Source organism: Lipomyces chichibuensis (genome assembly GCF_038497645.1).
Source record: "Lipomyces chichibuensis strain CBS 12929 unplaced genomic scaffold V1513scaffold_37, whole genome shotgun sequence".
Taxonomy (NCBI): Eukaryota; Fungi; Ascomycota; class Lipomycetes; order Lipomycetales; family Lipomycetaceae; genus Lipomyces; species Lipomyces chichibuensis.
This window is the reverse complement of record NW_027117489.1, coordinates 97,552-122,258: the sequence shown is the minus strand read 5'-3', so window position 1 is coordinate 122,258 and position 24,707 is coordinate 97,552. Positions and strand designations below refer to the sequence as shown.

The window sequence follows — 24,707 nt, the reverse complement described above, 5'->3', positions numbered from 1 at the left end:
AATCGAACTCAATAGAACAAAACGTTGTTCTTGGATCGCAGAATCTACATATGCTTTGGCAACATGAATAAGATCCCTACGGCAGTGAAACTTGCACCGGCGCCGAAAACCAATGAAGCCTCAGGAAAACAATCCCAGACACAGGTCGCGTTTTTAAATCCGGTTACCCTTCCGACTGGACAAATTCAACAGCAGTTCTTTGTACCAGGCTCATATCGTGGTTCAAAGAGCGTGTTATCAGATGCCACCAATTCGTTCAATAATCATCAAGGATCTAGCAATGCTAAATCAGTGGTCCCATTATTCGCTGCTGATGTTAACATGTATCCTACTGTTACAGCGTATGGACCCAATGCTGATGTACGACAGATTTTATTCTTTGTTTTGGCTATTCTAATCAGTACAGGGTCAATATATCTATGACCAAGCCTACATTGATCCTACGGCTGGCTACATGACCGGATTCCCGCCATCATATGGGCAGTCCGTCGGTAAGAGAATCTTAGATGAACAATGATGAAGTATACGATCTAACGAGTACAGGAAACGGAATGTATGCTGCAACTCCCGAACAACTGTATGCATACCATTCGTACATGATGGCGCAATCCATGACAACCGGGATGGAGAATAACGTATCGTATATGGAAAATATACCGTACGGATATTATCAGTATGCGTACCCATATCAGATGTATGTGCCTTCAGCTAGTGGTCTTGCTACTGTTGACCATAGCACTGCATCCGATTCGAATGGGGACTCACTTAAGCATACGGACATGCCGCGTGGGTTTCAGCAGAACCACGCTCAACAAAAGACGGCGGGATCTTCTCATTCTGTGCAATCCAAGGCTCCACAGAAGTCACCAACATTCCCGGCAATGGCATTCCCTCAATCGTTTCCGGACTCCCAGGGTGTGCAAAAGCCATTTAACTACGACGGACAAATTTACTATCCTCCGGTCGCGTATCAAATCTCTGCGTACTCTGGACAAGGTGGATCCTATCCCTACCCAGCCATATCCTATAGCGAGAATTACCCGCGGGAAAACTATTTTGATCCGAACGCGTATAATGGACATGTTGGGAGTGTGTCTGTTCCGATGGCAAATACTAGCCGCGGGTATACGTCTGGGCACCTTACGAATGGCAAGCATCAGGGTGCAAGAAGTAGAGCTTTCTCGGCTGCGCAGCGCAGTGGGATTGACAAATCTGGATAGGCAGAGTGGAGTAAGTATTAAATTGCCTTAAAATTTCTTTTAGTTCTGGTAATCTATTTCGGAATTCAAGTTATTTGTTTATTTGTCTTTCCTGTTTATCTGGGGTGAATCGTCTGTATCGACTAGAGATCGCACTATGTTAGCTTAGAGCCTCGTTTATGACATACGAGATCACACAGAATAATTTTTTTTATAGACGTGGTTGTTGATTAGTTTTCTTTAATAAAAACGACAAAAAGACAGAACTGCATCCAGCTACAATGGCATCTTTCCATATATAATGGCCCTTTTCTACGTGCCCAGCATCTGTCTGACATTCAAATTAATTCGTTTCGAGAGCATCCACTGGCCGTACCTCTTCCGCCCCGAGGCAACATTACCCGCGACTCTCTCATGTTCAAAATTTTCGCAATAGTCAAACTCAGCCAAGTAATCGGGAGCGGTCTTGTCCCACACGCGTCCAACTCCGTGCCACGCAAACCGACTCTCGCCACCCATGACAATCACATCACCGCTGCGCAGCCGAACCTGAACAGGGGGTTTGTCTTTCGCAAGCCCACAAAAAAAGACTGCTTCGCAGCCTAGATTCAAGCTTACTAAGTCTGCACTAGACAATTCCGCGATATCCTGGTGAGGTGAAAGGGTGTCTCCATCTGAGTAGAAATTTATGATGCTCGCTTCCGGATTTATCCTGTCCCTGAAGATCGCAGACGCATTTTTCAGAAGAGTCGTGAGTGATACTGGGAAGTCCGGGAACTCGCGTGTGTGTGGTTCGAATGTGGGATATTTCTTCGTTGTCCAGTTGTACTGTCCTCCGAGCGTAACCCATCGCAATTTTCTATCTTGTAGGGAACCAAGTGTGGTAGGGGAGGCCGCCGCCAAGGCCGGGTTGACTGACGGGGGAATAATTGTATCTCGTGGATGGCCGAATAACTGGAATGGCTGCGGCAACATGTAGGACGGATGCAAGTTCGTTAGATGTGTCTCTGGTGGTAAATATTCTTCGATAATGTTCACAACCAGCTGGCGTTGCACGTCAGGGCTTAAGATGCCGGGGTATATCCGCAGACCCGGCACGCTCTTCAACGTGATCTCTTCGAATGTGGCAGGGCATTGACTGCTGTTTCCCACATATATGCGCGACGTTGAAGCATATATGAATTTGCGCAGTGACTCGATAAAGTCAACTGTGAACGGATAATTGGCGGTAGAGAGGTCGTCCGGATGCAGCTCATTGTAGCTTTCAGGGAATATTGGATCGAGTAGAGTATCCGTCTCTAACTTCGAGCCGGGATTGTAACAGATATTATCAAACTCCTCATACGACAGGTGGCGATAGAATTTATAGAGCGGCTTAAAGGCGTTGTTGCTGGCGGGCAAGTCAGAAGACCATGGGGCGGAGACGACGGAGTCGGAGACAATAATTGGGTAGATGGACGATGGCGTATCCGGTCTACTTAGCATACTTCACTGACCAAAACACACGATATATCGTTACTCTATTAATTATATCCTGCCATACTTAAATTTGGGCTGGTACGCACAAGAGGGGGAGGGGGGGGGGGGGGAAAACAGTGGTGGAGGTCAGAGCCACCTGAAGAGCCTACTGAATTGAAATTTTCAAAACGTTAATTCCGCAGCTGCGGTTCCAGGCTTAGGCACACAACCGCATCAGTTCTCTCTTGCCCAGCCGAAATATCACAATGGGGACAAGTGCGCAATATTCCGCATGTGTGGATATTTCATTCGGCAATTGACAACGGACTTAATATAGATAGATACCAGCAGTATCTGTCTTCGACGTCTACGGTTGACGTATGTAGCAACGAGACCTCGCCTCTATAGATGGCCCCAGGTGGTTGGCTTGTAACAATCTCTTACCCGCTAGTCATTTAGACTCAACAAGGATAAATTTCTTTCACTCACGAGTAACCTCCGGCTTCCTGGATTCTGAGCCGCCTAGAATTATTGCGGACACCCTGACGAGCTAGGGCATGCATGCGGAAAAACCTACGCTTATTCTTCAACAGGTTTGCGAAGCCTCCTGACGACTCATTGATCGCATGGCATGGAAGTGGAATGAATCCGAATTCTTTATGACGATAAAATAGATCATTGCGACTTGTCATGACAGATATTGTGTTGGTTGTGTTTAATGTGGGTGAATATCACTCACATGCCGCCTCGGATTAAATCTAATCCGATACCACGACATCCCGGTAGTTGATCGAACGCGGGATGCAATTTTACGATGACGCGGATTGGATTGCACCCGCATGCACGTAACTAGTAGATGTACATGCATATCGACTCAAAAATTTAGTGCCAGCGGGCTGCCGCTTCCATCTTCCAAAATTGCTATCGTTGGATATTGATGACATGAGTTTATTGAGCCAAAAGGCTTTGCCTTGCGAGAGTCTGCTAGTGTAGATTAGATGGCCACATTAACCGACTCAGCCTGTGTTATTGTAGTAGTCGAAAGTATGAAGTCGAGCCAGGAGGTGATTTATCTCTGCATTCTTGCAGACAGTGCCTGGTTGCATGGGGGTCCCTAACCCACAGGGTTTACATTTAGCGCATCCACTTTCGTGAGTTGACTCCGGCTATCAGAGTGGCAAATATGCTCAAAAACGTCACCGAATCCTACGACCAATGTCGCCCCGTTTGATCTCGAATCTGGCTTGATTGGCTCCTTTACCTCTCACCTTTCGCGCATTTCTCTTCATTACTACGAATCCTTGTTTAGGCTTGAAGAAATATGTCGCAAGCATTGGACGCCGAGCCGGGATCGGAGCTGTTTGCTTCATATGAAGCCGATTTTAGACTCGCGTTTGCAGAGATAACGCAGAAGATTGACCAGATTCCAGAATTAGGTGCTGGTAGGTGTTCTTGTTTACGACCATCGAACGATAGGGGATATGGGATACTGCATCGTGTTTGAATTCCGAGTGCTGATAGGTTTTCTAGAGCCCCGGAAAGCTTCTGTTAGAGCTGCTGAGCGAGCGATCGATGAGGCTGATGAAATAGTATGCTTTTGTACCTGTTTGGCCTACATTCTTCATACATGTATTTGGTTCTGACAAGGGTAGATTGGGCAAATGGCTATTGAGCTTCAGAATATTTCTTCCGGAAGCCGAGCAAAGCTGAACGCTCGTCTACGTGGCTATCGAAGCGATTTAGACAAGGTCAAGCGAGAACTGGTTAGTTGTGCCAAGTATTTTCTCATCATGGAGCGAAAATTAATGGGATAATAACAGAGAAGAGCATCCGAACAAGCGGACCGCACCGAGCTTTTTGGCGCCCGTGCTGCCCAATCCCGTGGCGGCGGTCTCTCAGCAGACGATATTTCACAGGATCAGAGGCAACAGCTTCTAAGTGGGACTGATAGGCTCGAAGCTTCGTCCCAACGACTCCGCGACTCGCAGCGCCTTGCAAATGAAACGGAGTCTATTGGCGCGGGCATCTTGACGGATTTACGTGGACAGCGGGAGCAGATCGTCAATTCCCGGAATGTTCTTATGGAGGCTGATACGTATGTGGACAAAAGCATCCGGACTCTGAGAGGCATGGCTCGTCGGTACGTCCCTGTTATAGTTAAGTTTTGCGTAATAATGGAGAGCTAATTCGGTTCTAGGATGGTCACTAACCGCTTGATTACAATCGGTATTGTAGTACTGTTGATCATCATCATTGCCGCCATACTCCTCGGGCGCTTCTTGCCTAGAAGGCGGTAGACTCATTGTCTACATAATCCACATGTCATGTAGATTTAGACATTTAAGATGTTAAAGCTCGATTTGGAGTCAGCTTCGTTATTGCTTGGTGCTTGTTGTCCGGTTTTTGTGGTTTTGGTTTAAAGTCGGTTATGTATGGGTACTGTCGTTGTCTTAATTTTCTTTTTCATTTCTTTAGTGTTTTCTCGATTTGAGATTCCAATGTAATAAATGCCTTAATTGCAATATTCGGGGACGTCAGAAGCCAATCTTTGTGCATATGACCGAGCAATGTCAACAATCTCTTGAGCCATTCTGTTCTAGCCTCGAAGACAATCTGCCGAAAAGAACAGGATAGAATAGAATAGAATGAAATATATTCACAAATATACATCAATCCCAATAATGACTCCGAGTACATTTGCAAACCATATGACAATCATTTAAAAGCCTGTATAATAACCCGTTCCTACAATACACGCACAGATTTAGCTTGACGCCTCGAGACCAGCGTAGTCGGGAAACTGCTGGAAGACCTCGTCGATGGGACCTTTCTTCTTCAAGAACTTAACATAGGCACCGTCGACCTTAACCTCCCCACGCTGACGCTTCACGACGTAATCATCTCTGTCGAGGTTGGTGAAGCCCCATTTCTTGGAGATGATGATCTTCTGTTGACCGGGGAATTTATAACGAGCTCGGCGAAGGGCCTCGATGGCAGTAGCCTTGGAAGCGTCCTTGGTACGAATAGACATGATGACCTGACCGATGTTGACTCGGGCTACGGTACCTTGAGGTTTACCCCAGGCGTTACGCATACCAGTCTGAAGGCGATCGGCGCCAGCGCACGACAACATCTTGTTGATTCGGAGAACGTGGAACGGATGGACACGAACACGGAGGTGGAAGGCATCACGACCACCTGTCTTAGTAAAGTATTTGTTGGCGCAGATACGGGCGGCCTCGAGAGCTTCCGATGAGAGCTGCTCGTACTCGTTCGAGACGAGGTGGACACAGAGCGGGAACTCGTCGACACCAGCGCGCTTACGACCGAGATCGAAGATCTTGATCTTCGGGTCAGGGACACCACGATTAAATCGCGATTTGGGGAACGGCTGCCGATTTGTTAGCATTCCAATACCGATCCTAGTTGCAACCTCCTCCTTCATATACCTTGTTCTTGCAGTAGCGGTAGCATCTAGCGGGACGACGAGCCATTTTTTCTGTACAATGTTAGATACTAAATTTATGAAATTTAGAGAAGCTTTGCAACGGCAGCTGGTCCTTATATAGCATTTGATTTGTAATCGCCTCCTCTAATCCCATCTCTTTATCAGGCGGTCTTAACAACAAGAAATTTCCGTTTTTTTGAATCCAGCTCCATAAGCAATGTACCATCAATAGAAAATAAAAACTCACAATAATTATGTTGATAAAAACTAGTAATATTACGAAACGCTGAACGATAACTATCCAGCAAAGCGAAGGAGCTTCTGCAAGCCGGGAGCTAACCCATCCGGAACTGATTGGAGAGTGACTGCCTTTTCTAGGGTAAACTGGTAGGGTTTAGTATGGGCAACTTAAACTTGATTTCAAAGCAATAGAAGAGAGTGCGTTGATGTAGTCACGTGAGCACTGGTTGCTGGAATTGGACACCGCCACAATTTTGAGTTGAGCCAGCCACGAGGGGCACAATCAAGACGAACTTTCCATCGTCCGCGTTTGTCAGCGCGCGCGCGGCTTATCGTTGGTTGCCTGGGCAACGACCAGGGAAAGGTGTTTCGGCCGATATGCGTGTCTCATTCCAAAGCAGAAACGAATAATATCATTATTGTTGTCCTGGCAGTCATGTCTCGCGCGAATTGCACAGATGTCAGCTCAGCTCGGATATAGCTGACTAGGCCGAATCGTTTGACGCCATGGAAAACCGCGCTGATACTTCATCAAGGCAGTAGATATCAGCGAATGAAGAGTCAGGCTTGACATCCCTTACTGTGCGGGATTTGTGGGGCACTTGCTGTATTGTATTTGCTGCGAAAGCCGCGCAATGATTTAATATATGTGAGAATACAGGATGTACAGAGCGGGGTTGTATCAGTCGAGTACATACACTCCGTTACGCCCATAGCGGCGGACTGTCATTTCGTGCATGTATTGATGCCGGCTACGGTTTAAGACTTCTGCCTTTTGTAATATAGAACATCACAGTCGTAATTAGTGAAAGTTCACATAAATTCATTACACGACTTGTGAGCATATTATTCTGGCTGTTCGCCTGCCTACATTATTCATTAGTCCATTCATCCCACTCAAAAATGTGAAGAACGGTCAAAGTTAAAATGTAGATGATTACTGTTGCATTTTCAGACATGTAATTGTTTCCTTATCGGATGATCGGCATTGCTCGTCGGATATTGGGTAGATCGATATTACAATATACGTTATATGCCCATCCAGCCAAACTCAATTTGGTACTTCGGAGCAAGCGAACCATTGTCAGCATTTTCAGCAATCAGAAAATGCTGCCTAAATCTCGACTGAAACTTGCTACAGCCAACCTCTTCGCCGAATCTTGTTGCTTTACTGCTAGCAAAATTTTTCAATATGCTCATCAATCAAATACATATTTACAAGAGGGACAAAATAATTCTAAACATAGCAATGATGTTCCAGGGTTATAGCATATTCGGTAATTTATGTAAAATTTTATTGCAAGCAACCCAAGAATTGGTATAGCAATTGAATACAACAATAGTAAGTTAAAGCTTCAGTATTAGTTCCAGCCAAGAAAAGCATCTGGAAAGTTATATCCTCAACGAATCAAACGAGCTATGGATGCTCTTCAATTTCAAAAGTTTCTGCCACTTTATTGAGCGCAGTCCTAAAGATGGCATTAGACAAAAGTTGCATGTATGTCTGCGGTCGCACAAAATTAAGAGCTGAAGTCATGACATCGGCTATGCCCTTCAATCAGCTGGTAGCCGTCTTGCTCTCCAATCAGCAGCTGTGCGGACCTAAAGTCGTTTGCGGCATCCCTTTTTCAATCTTTTCTAGTAATTGAGACCCAGACGTTGTACACTTGCTGCCTTGTGATTGTATGCAATTCAGTCTTCTCAAACTGTGGTCGTCGGCCATTTGCATTAAATTGTGATAGATTTGTCGAGGCGAAAAGCTTCTCTGTGCTTTGATGTAGTTTTCCACCTCTGCCGTCATATGGAACTTTGGCGCCTCAGTATGGCCATTGTGCTCCTCAATTATGGTCGTTGATTCGTTGGCAATCGAGGATTCCGTAGCAAATCAACTATATCTGTGGACTTTACCATTGGGCCATTCTTCACCCCTATCTGTTTTCCTCCATGTCTCAAAGAATGCTTGCTCGAGAGTACCAAACCAGCTAAATCCGTCATACACTAGTGGCCCTAGTGCGTGATTCCCCTCTGTCAACATCCATAGCTTCATCTTTCGCGGATATTTTCCTCGCACGGGCTTCAGCTCATATATCTCGTCGTTGTTTCGTTTCGGGGAGCGTGACGGCAGATCCGCCGATTATGGCCAATCTACGAGAACTTTGCATATCCTACAGCTTCAGATAGTTCCTATCGGCCTCTACTAATATCGCTATTATACATCTCTATACGTTAACATCCAAGCGGTAATTATGCTTGTTCGGCGGCGATCAGCACCTCTTCCTCCGCATCCGTCCCGTCTCCATTCGAACCCGTCTCCACAGCCCTCGTTTTTCGTTGCAATCATCTCTCATTCAAAACCTCAAAACTATCCATCACTGGCCGTTATGGTATGGCCTGTGCGGCTCGCCGAGCACTCGCATAAGATCTGCGATCAACTCGATCATTGTATAATAGACTCATGACGAAATGGAACGGCTTAGCGATAACTATGTATGTTTGGCCAGAAATGTAGTGGTTGACTCAGAGAATAGTTCCTAACCGGCCCGGGGGCTGGCCCTTCCTCATTTGCTCTGCTAACAACATTATGATTTTTGGCGGAAACAGCATCATCGCACAACGCCGACGCTCACTGCGATTAGAGCATTCCACACACGCTATATCTATCATTTGCAAATAAAATTCTATTTGTTAGAACACAAAGCCTTGAGCCCTGACAATCCTTAATTTCTATTTTATCCCGAGTAACCTTATAATACCCAAACAATTACCGTGTCTATGTGGCCAAACCCAACCGTACCCGTAAAAAAATCATACAAAGCAAAAAATCATAAACTAGAACAACAAAATGATGAGAACGCATTTTTTACTCAATACTTTCCAACTTCACTCATAATAGCGCGCACCTCCTGCTCCATGATTCCGATATGCTCGCTCCCTCTCACCAACAACGCTTTCGTCTTGCCGTTTGCAAGGCTCAATTGCAGGGTCTCCTTTGCCTCAAAACATACGTAGATAATGAGATCGGGCACTACTGTTCCACGGTACAAGTTCGCGCACCAGTACCAATCCTCGGCGACTTTCTTATGTGTCGGTAATGTTGACGAGCCGTGTGTAATTGACGAAACGGCCATGGCGTCTTCTGTGCTGTCTACCGCGGAAGAAGAACTGCTTGCATTCGCTACACAGCTGAGTAGTTTAGAACTGTCTGTCGCAAACGACGAAATATAGCGGTCAAGAAGTACCGATTTCTGCGCGTTCACAAACGTGCACACACAGTTTAACTCCTTGTGCACAGCCAGTGCTTTCGTGAGTAGCTTGGCCTCCTCAGGCATGCCATCGTCCTCCACGCCAGCTTCCTCGAATGCGCGATTGGCCTCGCATACCGCGAGTTGGTCGATCCGTCGGACCAACTCTGCCACAACCGGTTTCATTGCCACAGAGTTGCCATCTATCGCAATCACCGCTCCACGAGGTTTATCGCGCGGAAGGTGCACGCCGATAGCTGCCACCTCCTTAAGCTTCTCAGACGTAGGTACCGCAAGGTAAAATGCACCCTGGTCCGCAGTCAGTCGAGAATCGTCGTCATCCTGATGAGCTGATTGGTGAATTGGCGAAATATTCGAGACCGAGGCGGAAACAGGCGGGACGTAGTATCCAGTCTGTCGCAAGTGCGGCGCCGCCGATTCAGAGTCCGAGTCGTGATCTGGCGGAGTGTGTGAATACCCTGAGTAATCGCGCTCGTACGACTCAGAACGGCAGTGGCGCTTGTGCTGGTGGGCCTCGCCGTCGGCCACCGACTCCGAGTTGATAATGGACGAAATCGAGCTGCATGGAGGGAGAGTGGTAAATTTCGCCACGGCCGGTTCAGGTGATGGCGTTCCGCCTGACGCATGAGTGAGTGACAGTAGTGCCTCAACGCCTCGTCGGGCATCGTCTTGACTTCGGGTGCGGATACCCGCAAATGGTCGGGGCGGTGACGCACCCGCAACAGAGGATGTCGCAGAAGACGCAGATGTAGAGATGACATCGTCTTTCGGAAGCGGGAGAATAGGCGGTAGATGATGTAGCGATAGGGGGGATGCTGCACCAACCGCAGTCGAAGCAGGCGGCAGCTTGATTCCGGACAGGTATGAATTTTGAGGCTCATACGACGCACGTTGTTGCGACTGTAATGGCGACCGCAACGGCGCGATAGTATTACCGCTTGGCGACGATGGCGGCTGTCGGCATTGCTGTGGATATGTTCCGCTGCTCTCAAGCGACACCGGCTGAGCCTTTGGAAACAGCATGCTGCGCGAGTTTGGTGTCTGCCCGTGGCATTTCGGGCAAATCGAGATCATCGATGATCCTGGTGGCCCGTTACTGTTGATGTGACTATTGTTATGGAAATCATAATTGCTCCGTTTTGCATTGCGCCGAGGCTGGTATCTGTAGTCTGGGAATCGCTCCAGATGAGATTTTTTTTCTTCCTGTAAATGAAATGTTAGGACAGCCATACAGATGCCTCAAGTGGCGAAACCATCCATACATCACCAAGCTTCTGCCAGACAGCTTTCCCTTCCGGTGACAGTTGCCGCCATTTCTCGCCAATAATTTTCGAAATCTCAGGATTGGTCTTGCCTGGATGTTCGGCAACGACTACACCGTGGTGATGTTGCCGGTATAATATAAATGCTGCACCCATTAGCACATAGTAGACGAGTTTGTGAGGACTATCCATACCATTTCTCGGCCTTGGTACTCTGGCAACCTGCGGACAAAGGCAGATGTTTGGCACGCAATCTTGGGGCGGATGTGCAGACTGCTGCCGCTGATATCCGTTTTGCAAGGAGTAGTAAGCCTGCTGAGAATGATGGTTGCCTTGTTGCATTATCGAATGTGACATTGGCGGCGAATCCTTGGAGATTAGCGGATTGAAGGGGCTAGTGAGGACTTGAATGGAGCGAGGCAGATGGGAGTCGTCGTCAGAGGAGCCATTGTGATGGAGAGAGGGCTCGAGGACTTGCATCTGCATGAAATGAGAAAAGATCAGACTACTGGACTTGCCCAATTGGAGACCGTCAGGTACAGTGCTGAAGCTGCTATCGCTATTGATGCAGCTGCTGTTGCAGTTGCTATTATGGTGAGGCCAAGGAGTATATGTAAGCAGCAGCAATCGAAATCATGATGGGAGGTGGTGGACAGAGGCTGCCTCGGGCCGGTCAGATCAATTGTAGACCGTACCCACGGGTTCAAGACTAAGAATCATAAAAAAAGCGAGGAATATGTTGTTTGAGGAGAATTGATAGGTGACTCTAATAAGTGGCGGAGCGCGGAGCGGTCCACTGGCACCAACAGCAGCAGCAGCATGAACAGCAGCAATAGCAATAGCAACGACGTCCAAGACTGGCCTATTATAAACCACTTACCGACGGCAGACGAAATTTGGTTGCAGTCATTGCTCAAGAAGCGAGAATACTTTCAAGTAAAGCGACGACGGTTGGAGAGACACATCTATAGAGGCAGACTAAACCAGGGGATCACAGTGAGAGAGGCAGAGGAGGGGAGAGGATGAAAGAACAATGCCGGCGTATCCGGGAGGCTTGGCGACAATAATAATATTGAGTCGAGTCGTGGACGAACCGGAACTCAATCGGTGGTCGGAGCCGGGGCGGATCAGCAGTCAGGACTCAGTCGGAACCAGTTGATGGTATATTTTTTGTGTGCGTACACTACTATATGTAGACGATATATGATATTGGCGAATGGGAGAATGCTCGCGGACGAGGCGGGGAGGTAACAATAATATAACATTAACTTGGCTCGCACCATGACTGCGAAAACCGTGCAGAGCGAGGCATTGATACTGAAAGAGCAGTTACCTACTTTCAGTCGATTTACTTTAGGCGTCAAATTCATGCGAGCGATCCGGGAGGACAATGAGATTATGTCAGACCCGGCTCGAGTCTCGGGGAAGGTTTGTCAGTCCAGCGTTTTTCTTGCATAAGCTGACTTATGTTTAGTCACAAGTATCGGCCTATCGGACTTTTACACCCTCCGGCTGACAGTGTTATGGTGCCATTTCACGAATAATGATAAGCCTTTCTAGTGACATCATTTTCCTCTGGTGATCACCACAACAAGCTTTGTCGAGGGTAGGGCAAGGTACGATGACTCCCTCGGCGCCTCGCACATAATCCGCTTTGTCCGCCCCACGCCGCGTGTGAGTTAAGTCAAACTCGGTGCAATACATGTTCCGTTCCGCCATATCTTGCGGACTAACAGAGTATCTACAAACAACTGACAATAGTACATACAAGTTTGCGGTTCAGTCAGCGGTAAGTGTGTGAAATATAAAGTAGGCGCTCATAGGGCAAATACAGAACTTGACATTGGAAGCCGACCGGTTCCGGTACCGAAATAGCCGAAGTTTACCCGGACTGCTCCTTTGGGGCCCAACTCGGCCTTTCGTGGCCGTAATGGCAAAGGTAAGTAAAGTACCAGTACTGGTAATGAGAGTTCTGTTGCATGGCAATAAAATTAACGCATTGCATCGTCCATTCATTTTTTAATCCTAAATCGGTAAACTAGCAGAGACCGGTATCCGATCTCTCCGGAAGAGCCGGCGGGGATGTAACTGTCCAGTGTGGTATTTTTTGATTATTAACCTATACAAGTGGTAGAAAAAATGCGTATAGCCTTGCTTGATCTCCTCAGCCATCTATGTCATCCGCCATTACGAAGCCAAATAATTTCTCACAACAGACTCACAATCTGAATAAAGGTCAAATTGTTCTATATGCTAAGTGAAGTGCGAAAAGCAGGAGTAAGCGAATGTGCATCGTTTGATTAGTAGGCGACAGTATCGCAATGGCTGACATGCGCCGCTTTCAATTGTTCGTCTTTACTATTTATTGTAAATTTGTGACGTCTGCGCAAGATGCCAGCAAAAACACACGTAATTATTATGCGTATGCCGTGAGCTGCTGCAAAGGTCCGCGGAGAACAAAGCCAAGAAGTTCGGAAGTCCGGTGCTGCCGCGGGCCGCCGCTCGCCGAACTTTTATAATCGTGTACAAATACGACCAATATGCGAGCCCACTTTAGCTTGCAATGAGACTATTGTCCCATAATTAATATGACCAACTCCGAGCTACTGTCCACAGCATGGATAGAGCTCGAAAGCGAACTTTTTTGCCTTACATGTCATCGAAAACCACGCACAACTTTCAATAAAAAATAGGGTTTTAGTCATTCCCGATGTACCTTAGGGCTAGGCTCGGATCTCGGAATCCGGTGTTATTCTGTGTAACAGGAGCCATGCACAATCGTACCCTTGGATCGTAGATGATTCGAAGGTAAGTTATTGATATGTTACGGGAATCTCGTTATTCTGCCCCATCAATCGATATGAGGACCCGATTCCGTTTTGGGCTATTTCTCCTTTCACATTTGGCACTCACCTTAGAAGCCACCCACCCGTTCTAGATAGCCCAATGATTGTTGGATACGCATGGTTAATGTTCCGTATTCAGCCCGCCGTGTTGAACATATATCCCAACAAGAAGAAGGTACGACAATTGCATTGATCCGCCGAGACTGCGAATATCAGCTATTATTGTGTCAACGGGTCTGCCGTTTAAAAGTCTACAAGCTTGTATGCAACCAACCGGTCCTGATCAATATGAGGTCATAAATTACAGTCAATAACAGACAATCGTACAGAATGAACGGTATCTGGCAACCGCCGAAATCATTACAAAATCTATATGTACAATCCCTACCGCCCCGGAACCTCACGTCTCATGCCTTTGCCTTCTTCCCAATATGTAATATGATTGGGTTAATCGATCTCTTCTTCCTCGCAGTCGCGAATGCAACAATATCAAATCCCTTTAAGTTTCCCTGTCCCTGCAGATCACCTGCACTTCCATTGTCCTCATCGTTATCCTCAAGCAATCTAACCTCCGCGTCACTGCCTTCACCAGCATTACCACTTCCCAACTTCCTGAGCGCCTCCTCAACAACCCTGCCCTCCTCCAATATCCGTTCCCGTACATCCCGCGGACTCGTCGTCCGGTTCGCAAAAATCGGAGTCGACCGATACGTGTGATCCGCCGGTAACGGCGGCATCCACCCCGGTATATAAGCCGTGTCCGCTTGTGTCCGCGTCGACGGCACCAGCGCCGCGAGCTCTTTCTGCTGCTCAATCCATTTCATAGTCGGCATCCCATCTTCAGCTGATCGTCCATTTCCTTGTAATGTCGGTGCAGGTGGAGGCTCTTGGAAAATGAACTGCGTCCGGAAATACTCCTCCTCGAGATCCGACGTAAATATGCCTTCCTCCGTGAACAACAACGCAAGATCGCGAATACCAGGTTTACTTCGTCTCTGTATCATCGTAATTTTATGCAATCTTGTCAATAATCGCAGGAAATCTATCCCAAATTAGCCAAACTCACACCTGCCTCACAAGACATGGATTCAATAATCCCATTTAACATACACTCCTCGGCAATCACAGATAAATACTGTAATGCATCACCCGAACACCGTATGTCAAGTGCCTGCAAATCCACAGCAACAGGCCGCACCAACAATTCGCCTGCTTGCTCGCAGCTTCCATTGTCAAGCACCGACGGCCCCGCATGACCGCCGCTCGACGGCGGTAGATCGCGCATGCCGCTCAATTCCACACCGTGTGTCCAAAGCAATTCCTCCTCCTATTTTTTGATTTGCCTGTCTGATATGGATAAGATGCGCAAGTTTCGTGATTATGGCATCTGTGTCGATCGATCGACTGGACTGGACTGGCATGCATTCGATGACACTGACCGTGATTAAATATGCGCAGTGCTCTATTTTACGGGATTTGGCGTGGCTGCGACTACTCTCACGTGCACCCACATTTGCGCACTTCTCAACTTGGGAGGATTCGACGTGTTGTCATATAGACGTACCCCTTTATTGTCTACGAGCGACAGTCTGACAATTACGAATAGCGAAATGGCATCCGTGACGTCTTTGGACCAGGATATGGCGGAATTGAGAAAGTCGAAATACGACGCAAAGTCAGCAGCAGAGGCAAGTCGCGTTTCATATCATATTCCCACGAGTCTACACAACGCTAACTACACCACTTCAACAGGCAAAAGCATGGATAGAGGGTATTTTAGGAGAAAATCTCAGTTCCGAAGATTTAATCGACATCCTCAAAGATGGCGTGGTTTTATGTCGGTAAGTGTTGACTCACTGCTTCGATATATCCGCAGCGAAAGGCTAAGAGGACGCCCTCAAGACTAGTGAACATCATAGTACCCTCAGCAAACCTCAAATACAAAACTTCGCGCATGCCATTCGTCCAAATGGAAAACATCTCAATGTTTCTCCGCGCCGCAGCCTCACTGGGCCTCCCGCAGTACGATCTCTTCCAAACCGTCGACCTCTACGAAGCAAAAGACCCGGCGCAGGTCCTGCAGACATTATACTCGTTCTCGCGGCACGCGAATAAGCAAAATTCGACCGTGCCGTTACTGGGTCCGAAATTGGCGACAAAGCAGGATCCGCAAGTCAAGTATCCCAAACAGGGCGTGGATATACCAGCATGGAATACGCATCAATATGGTTATATGGGAGGTGCAAGCCAAGGTTCAGAAAAAATAGTGTTTGCCAAACGGAGGGATATCGTCAATAAGCCGTGATGCATGTACAGTATTAATAATAAGAGCGTAATATACAATAACATGTACAATGGTAGAAGATCCCATCATCGTACGTCTTCACACGCCAGTCGAATCTTACCTAACAAATAGTCGCTGAACCGGCAAATCCCGTCATTCGTAACCAGCCGATACATATTATTCTTTTCATACGTACCCGGCAATATCGCGCCCTCCGAATCCACGCGGACCATGCCAAGAATATCCTGAACTTCGGGTATTCGGCCATACACCGGCGGATTGCGCAGATCGTAGATCGCCATGTAATTATCCGGATAGGTGGCTGCAATAGAAATAAATAACTGGTCATTCACAATGTTTTCTGCTACCGTAATATGCATGATCGGGAGAAAGGCCGGGTTGGGGCGGAACGTTGAGTCCTTGAGCTCGCTCGGTGTAGAGGTTGCCGTCCCTATGTGCACTGCAGATGGCAATTTAGATAGAGAAAGCTGGTTAGATTCATGGATATACTGTGTCTGTTAGCTTTTTCTTTCATTTTATGAGCATAATATAATACCGCTTACAATCTGGTCATTCATAGGTAAGGTAGAAAGCGGTCGTGTCCTGCAGTGCCGCAAGTTCACCCACCCACGCGATATTGGCAACGGAGTTCTGAAGAGAATTGCCGCCATTCCAAATCCAAAATAGTGCTAATATTACCGCAATCAATCGGCTTCTTACGAGACTTAATATTAATATCCCCCAGATTGTCAGTTTGCATTGCAAAATTTGGAAGACTATACTGTATACTATGAATGCTTTTAAAATATGTTACACATACGACAGGTAACTTTATAAACGCGAAAAATTACCCCAACAACCTGATTGATGGGGCTTGTACCAATTTACGCCTTGTGGGACACCCCGCAGCTATATACCGAATCGATATGTATATATATATATATAAACTGGGTACTGCCTCCACTTATATATAGACATAACACTGTTGCTTGGACGTACGGCTTTCAGACGGTCTACTGCATCACATGCTACGTTTATAACAGCTGCATTCATTTCGCCGGGTGCACTATGCGCACAATGTCCCTTTATACAACAACCCTCCTACTACTCAATCCAGATCCATATATTTCCATTAATCGGTTATACAGGCGCGTCATCCAGGAGGCACTGCATGTTACATTACCGACCGGATATCTCGACATCTTCGTTGTCCGTCCTCCGGCGCGGTTCCGCGAGACGCACTATGTCGTCGCACAGTTATACATGATCGCTGCTGAATTGAAAGAGTTTGAGCACCGGGAAGATATTAATGTGCGAGTACTCCTTGAGGGTGTGGGCGGGTTCAACATTGCCGACGCAAGAAAAAGAAGTTGGGAAGTCGTTGCCGTTGCAAAGGACGGTAGGTATTCTACTATTATAGGATAGATGTGTTGCGGCTAAGGAATCAGTAGATACAAAGCTACTGCCAATATTTATAGCTGAGCAGCACTCATCATGGTTTTCACCCGCATTACAAATTATTATCCTACCTATGGTAGGCAGCATTGAGGCGCCGTCTAGCTTGTCTTCAGTTGAGCGCGATGACGATGGAGACAACTATGCCGAGGAAGATGTCCCTGATCTTGGGGTGGCTGGACTTGTAGTCGATTCTACTGACGAGGGAGATGGTGACGTAGAGGATGAAGGCGAGGAAGGTCAATATCCCGTTGTTGCGCGTATGTAATGGCTGACATATTATCAATTTTGCTGATGCTAATTCACTGCAGTTGGTGGCACGTTCGACCATTTACATGATGGTCACAAGATTCTACTGACAATGGCAGGATTTCTAGCCTGCGAGTCTCTAATTATTGGCGTCACTGGCGAAGCTCTACTGCAAAACAAGAAATACAAGGAATATCTAGAACCACTTACGCAGCGTTGTGATGCTGTTCTGGATTTCTTGGCTTACATATATCCAACACTTCATGCAACTACACATGAAATTAATGATGTGTACGGACAGAGTGTGACGATTGAAGCTATTGACGCACTGGTGATTTCCGGGGAAACCAGACAAGGTGCCAAGATGGTAAATGACGAACGAAGGCGGCGGGGGTTTCATGCACTAAAAATCTGGGAGATCGACGTCGTTAACGGTGACGCTAATAATCAATGGGCGGGGAAATTAAGCAGTACAGATCTGAGGAAACGAGAGTTTGAAAAGGACGAGTTAGCCAAGAGCCAAGGACCTCAGCAGAAACCTGAATAAATATATGACGAAGACGGGAGAACGTGCTCCAGAATAAATCACTAGACCCGGCATCTCACAATTAGCATTAATGAATTTCAAGAAAGCTCGTGTATCTAATAGACCTAGGTGTAGAAGTCCTGGAGTGCTTCGCCTCAGTTATTGGCATTTTCAAAGGTTCGGTACGCGTCTGCTTGACATTGTGACGATATATTTGGATGTATTATTGACCATCAAATTTAATGCAATTACTTCTGTAACTTCGTGCAATTATCTCCGTAACTTTGATGATTGCTGTCAGGAAGCAGAATCACTTTGGAGGGTTAGGTAATAAATCTATTAATTTGGGTACCAAACTCTGCTGTCAAGGCGAATAAAGGCGAACTTCCTAACCCGTAGTCGTCCATCATGAACCATTATAAGTTCGCACAGGTTGGGTGGAGGATTCGCGGAGGTTGAAATTGTTATAAGCGCTCGTTTTCTTCGATTAACAAGACCAATCCGGATCCCCATTCCTATACGTTGGAGCCTGCAGACTTGTGATGGGGCATTGTGGGATGATCTGGAAATAACTTGTCTGATGAAAGCCAATGCAGTTTCGGTAATTCGAGCCATCGGACAGGATCATACTTGGTAAGTTCATCTATTGCGTGCAATTTCCGTCATTCAATTGTGTTTGTGTCTGGGAGGACTACGGAATCGATGCACTGGTATATGTGGTCATTTTATCTTGTTGTATTTATATGTTTTGGCACTGAGTAAAGCAATTCACACCTCTCGTATGGATAGATCGAACATCAGTAGACAGAGCCGTCCCGGCCGTCTAATCGCTCCACACATCATCAGTCAGCTCGGTATAATAAGTTCATATATATTAAGATGCAAGTGTATCAGGATTTAACGCCACCAACCTCGGTAACGCATTCTGTCGTCGCTCAATTTGTCACCGCAACATCTCCAAACCTCATAGTCTTGCGCGCCTCAAAAGTACTCCAAATTTTCGACTTTGTAATACACGAATCACAAGCTATCGATAACTTCGGAACAGCAGAACAAGAAGAACGAGTAACTGAATCAGACGAAAATTTCATAGGCGATATCGGCATCGAGCACGCGGTCACCCGGCACCAAACCAAGCTTGTCCTTCGCGCAGAATACGAACTGCACGGCTTTGCTACCGGTCTTGAAAAAGTTCAAACGACTTCAGATTTGTCAAGAGACTTTTTGCTCATTTCGTTCGAGACGGCCAAAGTCTCTTTATTGGCCTGGGATGACGCACTGAACGGGGTGAATACAGTGTCATTGCATTACTACGAAAAGCACGGCATAACTGCTCTGATCAATGCAGATAACACTGAGAATGCTACAACAATTTTAAGAGCAGATGTCAGTGGAAGCTGTGCGTGCTTAAAATTTGGGAGAGATCTCTTTGCATTCTTACCGTTTAAACGGGACGATGACGATGATTTATTCAGAGTAGCAACTACGAATGGCGTTAGCGAAAAGAAGAAGACATTTTATCCGTCATTTTTGGTTCGAGCAGCGCGACTAGATGAAGATATTTCTGATGTTATTGATGCAATCTTTCTATATGAGTATCGAGAGCCGACACTGGCAATTTTGTACCAGCCGAAAAGAACGTGGACCGGCCTAATCGAGCAGCAGAGAGACACGGTATCATTTATTGTTGTTGCATTGGATCTTGTCCAACGTGCCTCGACGTCGATTCTCAATGTCAGAAACCTTCCGTATGACATCGTTTCCGCGCTTGCGCTTCCGGCACCAATCGGTGGCACTCTCTTATTTGGTGCCAATGAGCTTCTCCATGTCGACAATTCTGGTAGAACCGTTGGTGTTGCCGTAAATTCTGCTGCATTTGAAGCATCCGCTTTCGACTTTGTGGATCGGTCCTTTTTAGAGTTACGGTTAGAAGGTACGAAGGGAACGCATCTACTAGACAACTTCGTGCTGCTTTTTCTCGGAACAGGAGAAATGTATTTGGCGGAATTTGCAATGGAGGGCCGCGCCGTTGAAGGGATCGAGCTACATAATGTTGAGCTGGGCGATAAAATATTGGATACCGCCGCATCAACTGTGCGAGTAATTCCAGGACGCAAGAAAATTTTCGTGGGAAGTGAGAATGGCGACAGTGTCCTTATATCATGGCGTAAGTCTGCGGACCATGTCATTGCCGATAAGACTGAATCCAACGCATCGACGGTTGTGGTAAAGTCGAAGGAATATGACGATGACGATGAAGATTTATATGGTGTATCTGAGAGTGGCAATGCTGAAAACGGAATTCAAGGATCTGGCTTATATGGTGATGAGTCATCATCCGAAGATGCATATAAGCAATTCGTCTTCTCAGTGCATGATACAATAACAAATTATGGTCCATTAGTCGACCTTGCGGTCGGTTCAGTCGAACCGGGCAGTGACTACCGCGCACAAATCGGCGCATCTTCCAAGCTGGAAGTAGTTGCTGCGCGAGGAAGTTCATCCCACTCAGGTGGTCTCAGCATTTTTCGAAGGTCAATATCGGCATCAGTTGTTTCTAGCTTCAATTTTCCTGATTGCCAAGCTCTGTGGACCGTTAAAGCCAAGAACAGGAATACGAAATCAATTGACACCGAACAGGTTGACAAATATTTAATAATTTCAAAAGCGGATGAGAGTCTTTTGTTTGATATTAGCGAGCAATTTGATGAAGTCAAGAATTCCGAGTTCGATCCAAAGGCACCCACTGTCGCTGTCGGATCTATCCTAGATGGAACGCGGGTAGTTCAGATTTGCCAGACAGAAATCCGAGTGTATGATTCAGATATGCAAATTGCGCAGATGCTCCCTATCCCAGAGGATGACGATGACAGCGAACTTCAGATTGTCTCGGCTTCTTTTGGCGCACGTGAGATACTGGTGGTATTACACAATGGCAGAGGATTGACTTACATCGGAGATGAGGAAACTTTGGAGTTGGTTGAATTAGACATATTTGACGCAAACACGGTAAGCACTACTTGAAATTATTATCATTTAAGATATTAACGAAAACAGAAATTTGCAGCAGGATGCATTGCCACGATGCCGAAGACATATTTCTCAAATCTAGAACCAAACGGCACGAAAACTAGAAAAAGGAAGCGCGACTTTGATCGATCTGCATCTCACAGTAGTGAAATATCTGCGGAAGCCGATGTTGTGGCGCTTATGGTGACTAGTCATGGAGATTTGCAGGTCAGTAGCAACTGGGTCGAATCAACTTTGTCTAACAGATCCACAGATATACCGTCTTACGGACAATAAATTAATTTATTCGGTGTCTCATATAGATGGACTTCCGCCTTTCATTGAGTCGCCTCGCCTTTCCAAGCCGGTACAACGACCGGGACCAAGTCGGCGGAAGTCCAGTGCAGGAATCGTACCTCACGCCCATCTTCCTGACAAGGAAAACCGAATTGTCGAAGTTCTGTATACTCCGTTGGGCGATGCCGTCGACAAGCGTAACTATCTGCTTCTCCGCACTGAAAATAACGATGTTGCAGTGTACGAACCCTTTGTCGCAGTTGAGAAGGATGGGACAGCTGGCTTTAAGTTGCGTAAGGTGCCGAAGATGACTATTACACGATTTCATCGTGAGGTTGCGAAGCATGACTCCCTCTCAGATTCACCAAACGAGAATCAAAAACCTTCGGACACTGAGGACAGCAAAGATAACGTGAAATTGCAGCGCATGGTAGCGCTACCTGATGTCAATGGGTTTGCGGCAGTATTCATATCTGTCAGAGGATCGCTCGATACTGAAACACAAGCCGGAATGCCACAACAAGAATCATATTGGATATTGAAAACAGCGAAGTCGGAGCCAAAGATGATCCCGTCTGCTAGTCGCGAAACCAGGTTCCTTAGTCCGTTTCATTCGTTGACTGTTGATCGTGGATTTATTTTCGTTTCGGCAAAAGTGAGTTGGTAATGTCTATTGAATAGATCAGATAATAACTTATTCCATAGGGTACTGTGCGGATTTGCACACTTCCAACGGACTTCGCCTATGACGGAACATGGCCAGCGAAGAAAGTTTCCATAGAGGATGATGTTCATGCTATAAGTTACCACCAGGCACGATCGATGTATGTTGTCTCCGCGTCGAAGCAGGTTCTATTCAGCTTCAAGGAAGATTTCGAAGAGCGAGACAGCGAAGTTGGGGAACTAGAATTTCCGGCCATGGTAGATCAAGGCTCCTTAATACTTGTATCCCCTAAATCGTGGATACCAGTTGACACATATGAGTTTGAGGCTGCTGAAGTTGCGCTCGTCGTCAAGGCTGTACGTCTCCAGGTATCAGAGAATTCTAATGTGCGCCGCCAATACGTGGCGGTTGGTACCGGCGTATTTTTCGGCGAGGATTTACCTGCAAAGGGTTACGTCTATATATTTGAGATTATCGAGGTCATTCCCGAACCTGGTAAGCCGGAGAATAATCATAAGCTCAAATTGATCGTGAAGGAGGATGTCCGTGGCGTTGTCAGCGCACTCTGCGACGTGAATGGCTATCTCTTAGCGGCACAGGGTCAGAAGGTAATGGTTCGTGCTCTCCGAGAAGACAACTCGTTCCTCCCTGTTGCGTTTATGGATATGAACTTATATGTATCGGAAGCCAAAGCCATCAAAAATATGATTCTGATGGGAGACGTCATGAAGAGCGTATGGTTCGTAGGCTTCTCAGAGGAGCCATATAAGATGCAGCTCTTTGGGAAGGATTTGCAGAGAATAGAGATTGCTGCGGCAGAGTTTGTTGTCGATGGTACAGTCCTGCATTTTGTGGTAGCAGATGCTAAGAGGAAAATCCACATATTACAATACGATCCGGAAGATCCCAGGTCATTGTCTGGACAGCGCCTAATTCGAAAATCTGAGTTTTTTACTGGCCATCATATTGAGTCATTTGTCATGGTCCCAAAGTGGCAGCTGGCCAACAATTTGACGGCGAACTCGCATCCAGTGGTGGAGTCAAACGGAACGGCTCCATCCACTGCTCGAAAGGATCAGTATATGGCGATCGGTTGTACACGCGCTGGAAGCATTGCTGCTGTCCTGCCAGTGTCCGAATCAAAGTATAGACGTCTCGTTTCAGTTCAGCAACAGCTTGCAGACAAAATAGACCACGTTGCGGGCTTGAATCCAAGAATGTATCGAACGTTATCAGCAACTGCAGACCTCAATGGTGCAGCTACACGGGCTGTGCTGGATGGGAATCTGATATTGAAACTACAATCACTCTCACTTGAGCGCCAGATGGAGGTATTTGAAAGGGCAGGAAAAGGCTCGGAGTCTGAGATTCGACAACACTTGATAGAGCTAGATAAGGCATTGAGTTATATGTAGACACGAGCAATCTCAATGCATGTATGATTATGTATAAAAGGTGGTTGCAGATTTTGTGTAATAAGAAAATGAGCAACGTGAGTTGGTGACCAATATTTAATCCATCTAGCATTCATTATCAACTTTTATCCGTAAAAATGAGAGAACGCCGAATGCATAAGTTTAGTGTCTTGAAGCACACAATGCCAGCTCTAAGAAGCACCGCACGTACAAGCAAGGCCACACACGTACGCATTATGTAAACCCAATCATTGACCCAAGAGTAATATACAAAGATACCATCCTAATTCTTCTGCTTTCTTCTCCTGACGGGCACCTTGACTAGTACTTCTTCCCTCTGTTCAGCTGACTCCACAATATCCATAGTATCCTCGTTGATTTCTTCCGCAATAGCCTTTGCCACAGTCTTCTCTCTCGGAACGAGACCGCCCTGTTTGAGAAGCTCTTCGTTTTCTGCTACCAATTTTCTGTCTTCCTCGCGTTGCTTGGCTCTGTTTCCGCGCATTCTGTTCTTGTAAAACGCGCGCTCGCGTTTAGCACGGATTTCTGCCACACGTTCCATGGCCTTAAGCGTCACCGCAACTAGTTCGCGATTGTATCTGACAGGAACATTACGGCGGGCGGCAAAAGTAAGAGTAGAATCCACGACCATCTCTTTGCCGGCGGCCTTACGGAAGGCTTTCGTCCAACGAACTTTTCTCGGGTTACGCTTCATCTTGAAATTTTTGTGGCATTTTGATCGGCTGCACGAATTCATTAATGCTGGACACTTACAGAAGCAGTGAATATGGCTTACCAGAATCTGAATTCTTTGGCATCATTGCGAACAAACACAATACCGTGACCCGGCTTATATATTTGTTGATTAGACACCAATAATAATGATAAATTTCATGGGAACTTACGTAAACCGGTGACGAGCAGAAATGACAACTGTGAATCCTCATTATGAACGTCTACTATATTGTACGTAAAGAGATGAATTAAAAATCTATCGAGAGCATCTAACTTTCCTTGGCTAGGAGAATTCTAACCGTAAAACCACAAGAAAATTTCCGCCGCCTAACGTGTTGGGAGGGCGAAAATAAGTGA

The 24,707-nt window shown here is 46.5% G+C and overlaps 11 protein-coding genes across 11 annotated transcripts; 5 read left to right on the top strand and 6 right to left on the bottom strand.

Annotated features, from left to right (window-relative positions):
- Positions 1 to 54: 54 nt before the first annotated feature.
- On the top strand, positions 55 to 1,366 carry V1513DRAFT_205911 (uncharacterized protein). Its single transcript, XM_066894350.1, has 3 exons — positions 55 to 341; positions 407 to 491; positions 544 to 1,366. Exons 2-3 carry the CDS (start codon positions 455 to 457, stop codon positions 1,218 to 1,220), a joined length of 714 nt encoding a protein of 237 aa, XP_066751704.1. The 5' UTR covers positions 55 to 341; positions 407 to 454; the 3' UTR covers positions 1,221 to 1,366.
- V1513DRAFT_450959 (uncharacterized protein) lies at positions 1,278 to 2,787 on the bottom strand. Its single transcript, XM_066898887.1, has one exon. The coding sequence runs from the start codon at positions 2,682 to 2,684 to the stop codon at positions 1,512 to 1,514; it is 1,173 nt and encodes a 390-aa protein (XP_066751703.1). The 5' UTR covers positions 2,685 to 2,787; the 3' UTR covers positions 1,278 to 1,511.
- A 1,115-nt stretch (positions 2,788 to 3,902) lies between these two features.
- V1513DRAFT_450955 (vesicle transport v-SNARE protein N-terminus-domain-containing protein) lies at positions 3,903 to 5,304 on the top strand. The gene is made up of 4 exons (XM_066898886.1): positions 3,903 to 4,099; positions 4,188 to 4,246; positions 4,310 to 4,420; positions 4,478 to 5,304. Exons 1-4 carry the CDS (start codon positions 3,979 to 3,981, stop codon positions 4,841 to 4,843), a joined length of 657 nt encoding a protein of 218 aa, XP_066751702.1. The 5' UTR covers positions 3,903 to 3,978; the 3' UTR covers positions 4,844 to 5,304.
- Positions 5,102 to 6,439, bottom strand: V1513DRAFT_450947 (60S ribosomal protein uL16). Its single transcript, XM_066898885.1, has 2 exons — positions 6,107 to 6,439; positions 5,102 to 6,048 (listed from the first exon to the last, which is right to left on the bottom strand). Exons 1-2 carry the CDS (start codon positions 6,149 to 6,151, stop codon positions 5,422 to 5,424), a joined length of 672 nt encoding a protein of 223 aa, XP_066751701.1. The 5' UTR covers positions 6,152 to 6,439; the 3' UTR covers positions 5,102 to 5,421.
- Positions 6,440 to 10,742: 4,303 nt separating this feature from the next.
- On the bottom strand, positions 10,743 to 11,212 carry V1513DRAFT_383788 (high mobility group box domain-containing protein; the record flags this gene model as incomplete). The annotated part of the gene is made up of 3 exons (XM_066895151.1): positions 10,743 to 10,811; positions 10,871 to 11,016; positions 11,065 to 11,212. Coding segments are annotated over 3 exons (363 nt in total), but the record flags the coding sequence as incomplete, so codon positions are not given.
- Positions 11,213 to 13,993: 2,781 nt separating this feature from the next.
- On the bottom strand, positions 13,994 to 15,285 carry V1513DRAFT_404284 (transcription factor TFIID complex subunit 8 C-term-domain-containing protein). Its single transcript, XM_066895578.1, has 2 exons — positions 14,827 to 15,285; positions 13,994 to 14,758 (listed from the first exon to the last, which is right to left on the bottom strand). The coding sequence occupies exons 1-2, from the start codon at positions 14,999 to 15,001 to the stop codon at positions 14,124 to 14,126; spliced, it is 810 nt and encodes a 269-aa protein (XP_066751699.1). The 5' UTR covers positions 15,002 to 15,285; the 3' UTR covers positions 13,994 to 14,123.
- On the top strand, positions 15,227 to 16,074 carry V1513DRAFT_450930 (calponin homology domain-containing protein). Its single transcript, XM_066898884.1, has 3 exons — positions 15,227 to 15,404; positions 15,469 to 15,557; positions 15,619 to 16,074. Exons 1-3 carry the CDS (start codon positions 15,327 to 15,329, stop codon positions 16,019 to 16,021), a joined length of 570 nt encoding a protein of 189 aa, XP_066751698.1. The 5' UTR covers positions 15,227 to 15,326; the 3' UTR covers positions 16,022 to 16,074.
- On the bottom strand, positions 15,876 to 16,794 carry V1513DRAFT_404277 (uncharacterized protein). Its single transcript, XM_066895577.1, has 2 exons — positions 16,564 to 16,794; positions 15,876 to 16,509 (listed from the first exon to the last, which is right to left on the bottom strand). Exons 1-2 carry the CDS (start codon positions 16,669 to 16,671, stop codon positions 16,087 to 16,089), a joined length of 531 nt encoding a protein of 176 aa, XP_066751697.1. The 5' UTR covers positions 16,672 to 16,794; the 3' UTR covers positions 15,876 to 16,086.
- Positions 16,795 to 17,077: 283 nt separating this feature from the next.
- On the top strand, positions 17,078 to 18,251 carry V1513DRAFT_427122 (uncharacterized protein; the record flags this gene model as incomplete). Its single annotated transcript, XM_066896209.1, has 3 exons — positions 17,078 to 17,399; positions 17,452 to 17,715; positions 17,767 to 18,251. 3 exons carry the CDS (start codon positions 17,078 to 17,080, stop codon positions 18,249 to 18,251), a joined length of 1,071 nt encoding a protein of 356 aa, XP_066751696.1.
- Positions 18,252 to 18,643: 392 nt separating this feature from the next.
- V1513DRAFT_419149 (CPSF A subunit region-domain-containing protein) lies at positions 18,644 to 23,726 on the top strand. Its single transcript, XM_066895902.1, has 5 exons — positions 18,644 to 18,863; positions 19,020 to 21,239; positions 21,288 to 21,467; positions 21,514 to 22,191; positions 22,242 to 23,726. Exons 2-5 carry the CDS (start codon positions 19,110 to 19,112, stop codon positions 23,613 to 23,615), a joined length of 4,362 nt encoding a protein of 1,453 aa, XP_066751695.1. The 5' UTR covers positions 18,644 to 18,863; positions 19,020 to 19,109; the 3' UTR covers positions 23,616 to 23,726.
- Positions 23,705 to 24,682, bottom strand: V1513DRAFT_450919 (ribosomal protein L24e-domain-containing protein). Its single transcript, XM_066898883.1, has 3 exons — positions 24,521 to 24,682; positions 24,412 to 24,464; positions 23,705 to 24,358 (listed from the first exon to the last, which is right to left on the bottom strand). The coding sequence occupies exons 1-3, from the start codon at positions 24,560 to 24,562 to the stop codon at positions 23,899 to 23,901; spliced, it is 555 nt and encodes a 184-aa protein (XP_066751694.1). The 5' UTR covers positions 24,563 to 24,682; the 3' UTR covers positions 23,705 to 23,898.
- Between the last annotated feature and the right edge of the window lie 25 nt (positions 24,683 to 24,707).

Excerpts from the sequence above, each read along its gene's own strand:
- V1513DRAFT_205911 (XM_066894350.1), top strand. The coding sequence starts at position 455 with ATGACCGGATTCCCGCCATCATATGGGCAGTCCGTCG. Across the intron at positions 492-543 it reads ATCATATGGGCAGTCCGTCG|GAAACGGAATGTATGCTGCA; the intron begins GTAAGAGAATCT and ends TAACGAGTACAG.
- V1513DRAFT_450959 (XM_066898887.1), bottom strand. The coding sequence starts at position 2,684 with ATGCTAAGTAGACCGGATACGCCATCGTCCATCTACCCAATTATTGTC.
- V1513DRAFT_450955 (XM_066898886.1), top strand. The coding sequence starts at position 3,979 with ATGTCGCAAGCATTGGACGCCGAGCCGGGATCGGAGCTGTTTGCTTCA. Across the intron at positions 4,100-4,187 it reads GATTCCAGAATTAGGTGCTG|AGCCCCGGAAAGCTTCTGTT; the intron begins GTAGGTGTTCTT and ends TAGGTTTTCTAG. Across the intron at positions 4,247-4,309 it reads TCGATGAGGCTGATGAAATA|ATTGGGCAAATGGCTATTGA; the intron begins GTATGCTTTTGT and ends TGACAAGGGTAG.
- V1513DRAFT_450947 (XM_066898885.1), bottom strand. The coding sequence starts at position 6,151 with ATGGCTCGTCGTCCCGCTAGATGCTACCGCTACTGCAAGAACAAG. Across the intron at positions 6,049-6,106 it reads ACCGCTACTGCAAGAACAAG|CCGTTCCCCAAATCGCGATT; the intron begins GTATATGAAGGA and ends ACAAATCGGCAG.
- V1513DRAFT_404284 (XM_066895578.1), bottom strand. The coding sequence starts at position 15,001 with ATGCGCGATCTACCGCCGTCGAGCGGCGGTCATGCGGGGCCGTCGGTG. Across the intron at positions 14,759-14,826 it reads ATCTGTGATTGCCGAGGAGT|ATTTCCTGCGATTATTGACA; the intron begins GTATGTTAAATG and ends AATTTGGGATAG.
- V1513DRAFT_450930 (XM_066898884.1), top strand. The coding sequence starts at position 15,327 with ATGGCATCCGTGACGTCTTTGGACCAGGATATGGCGGAATTGAGAAAG. Across the intron at positions 15,405-15,468 it reads ACGCAAAGTCAGCAGCAGAG|GCAAAAGCATGGATAGAGGG; the intron begins GCAAGTCGCGTT and ends CCACTTCAACAG. Across the intron at positions 15,558-15,618 it reads GATGGCGTGGTTTTATGTCG|ACTAGTGAACATCATAGTAC; the intron begins GTAAGTGTTGAC and ends GACGCCCTCAAG.
- V1513DRAFT_404277 (XM_066895577.1), bottom strand. The coding sequence starts at position 16,671 with ATGGCGGCAATTCTCTTCAGAACTCCGTTGCCAATATCGCGTGGGTGG. Across the intron at positions 16,510-16,563 it reads TACCTATGAATGACCAGATT|TATATCCATGAATCTAACCA; the intron begins GTAAGCGGTATT and ends TAACAGACACAG.
- V1513DRAFT_419149 (XM_066895902.1), top strand. The coding sequence starts at position 19,110 with ATGCAAGTGTATCAGGATTTAACGCCACCAACCTCGGTAACGCATTCT. Across the intron at positions 21,240-21,287 it reads ACATATTTGACGCAAACACG|AAATTTGCAGCAGGATGCAT; the intron begins GTAAGCACTACT and ends TAACGAAAACAG. Across the intron at positions 22,192-22,241 it reads TTATTTTCGTTTCGGCAAAA|GGTACTGTGCGGATTTGCAC; the intron begins GTGAGTTGGTAA and ends CTTATTCCATAG.
- V1513DRAFT_450919 (XM_066898883.1), bottom strand. The coding sequence starts at position 24,562 with ATGAGGATTCACAGTTGTCATTTCTGCTCGTCACCGGTTTAC. Across the intron at positions 24,465-24,520 it reads TCTGCTCGTCACCGGTTTAC|CCGGGTCACGGTATTGTGTT; the intron begins GTAAGTTCCCAT and ends CAAATATATAAG. Across the intron at positions 24,359-24,411 it reads GCCAAAGAATTCAGATTCTG|CCGATCAAAATGCCACAAAA; the intron begins GTAAGCCATATT and ends GAATTCGTGCAG.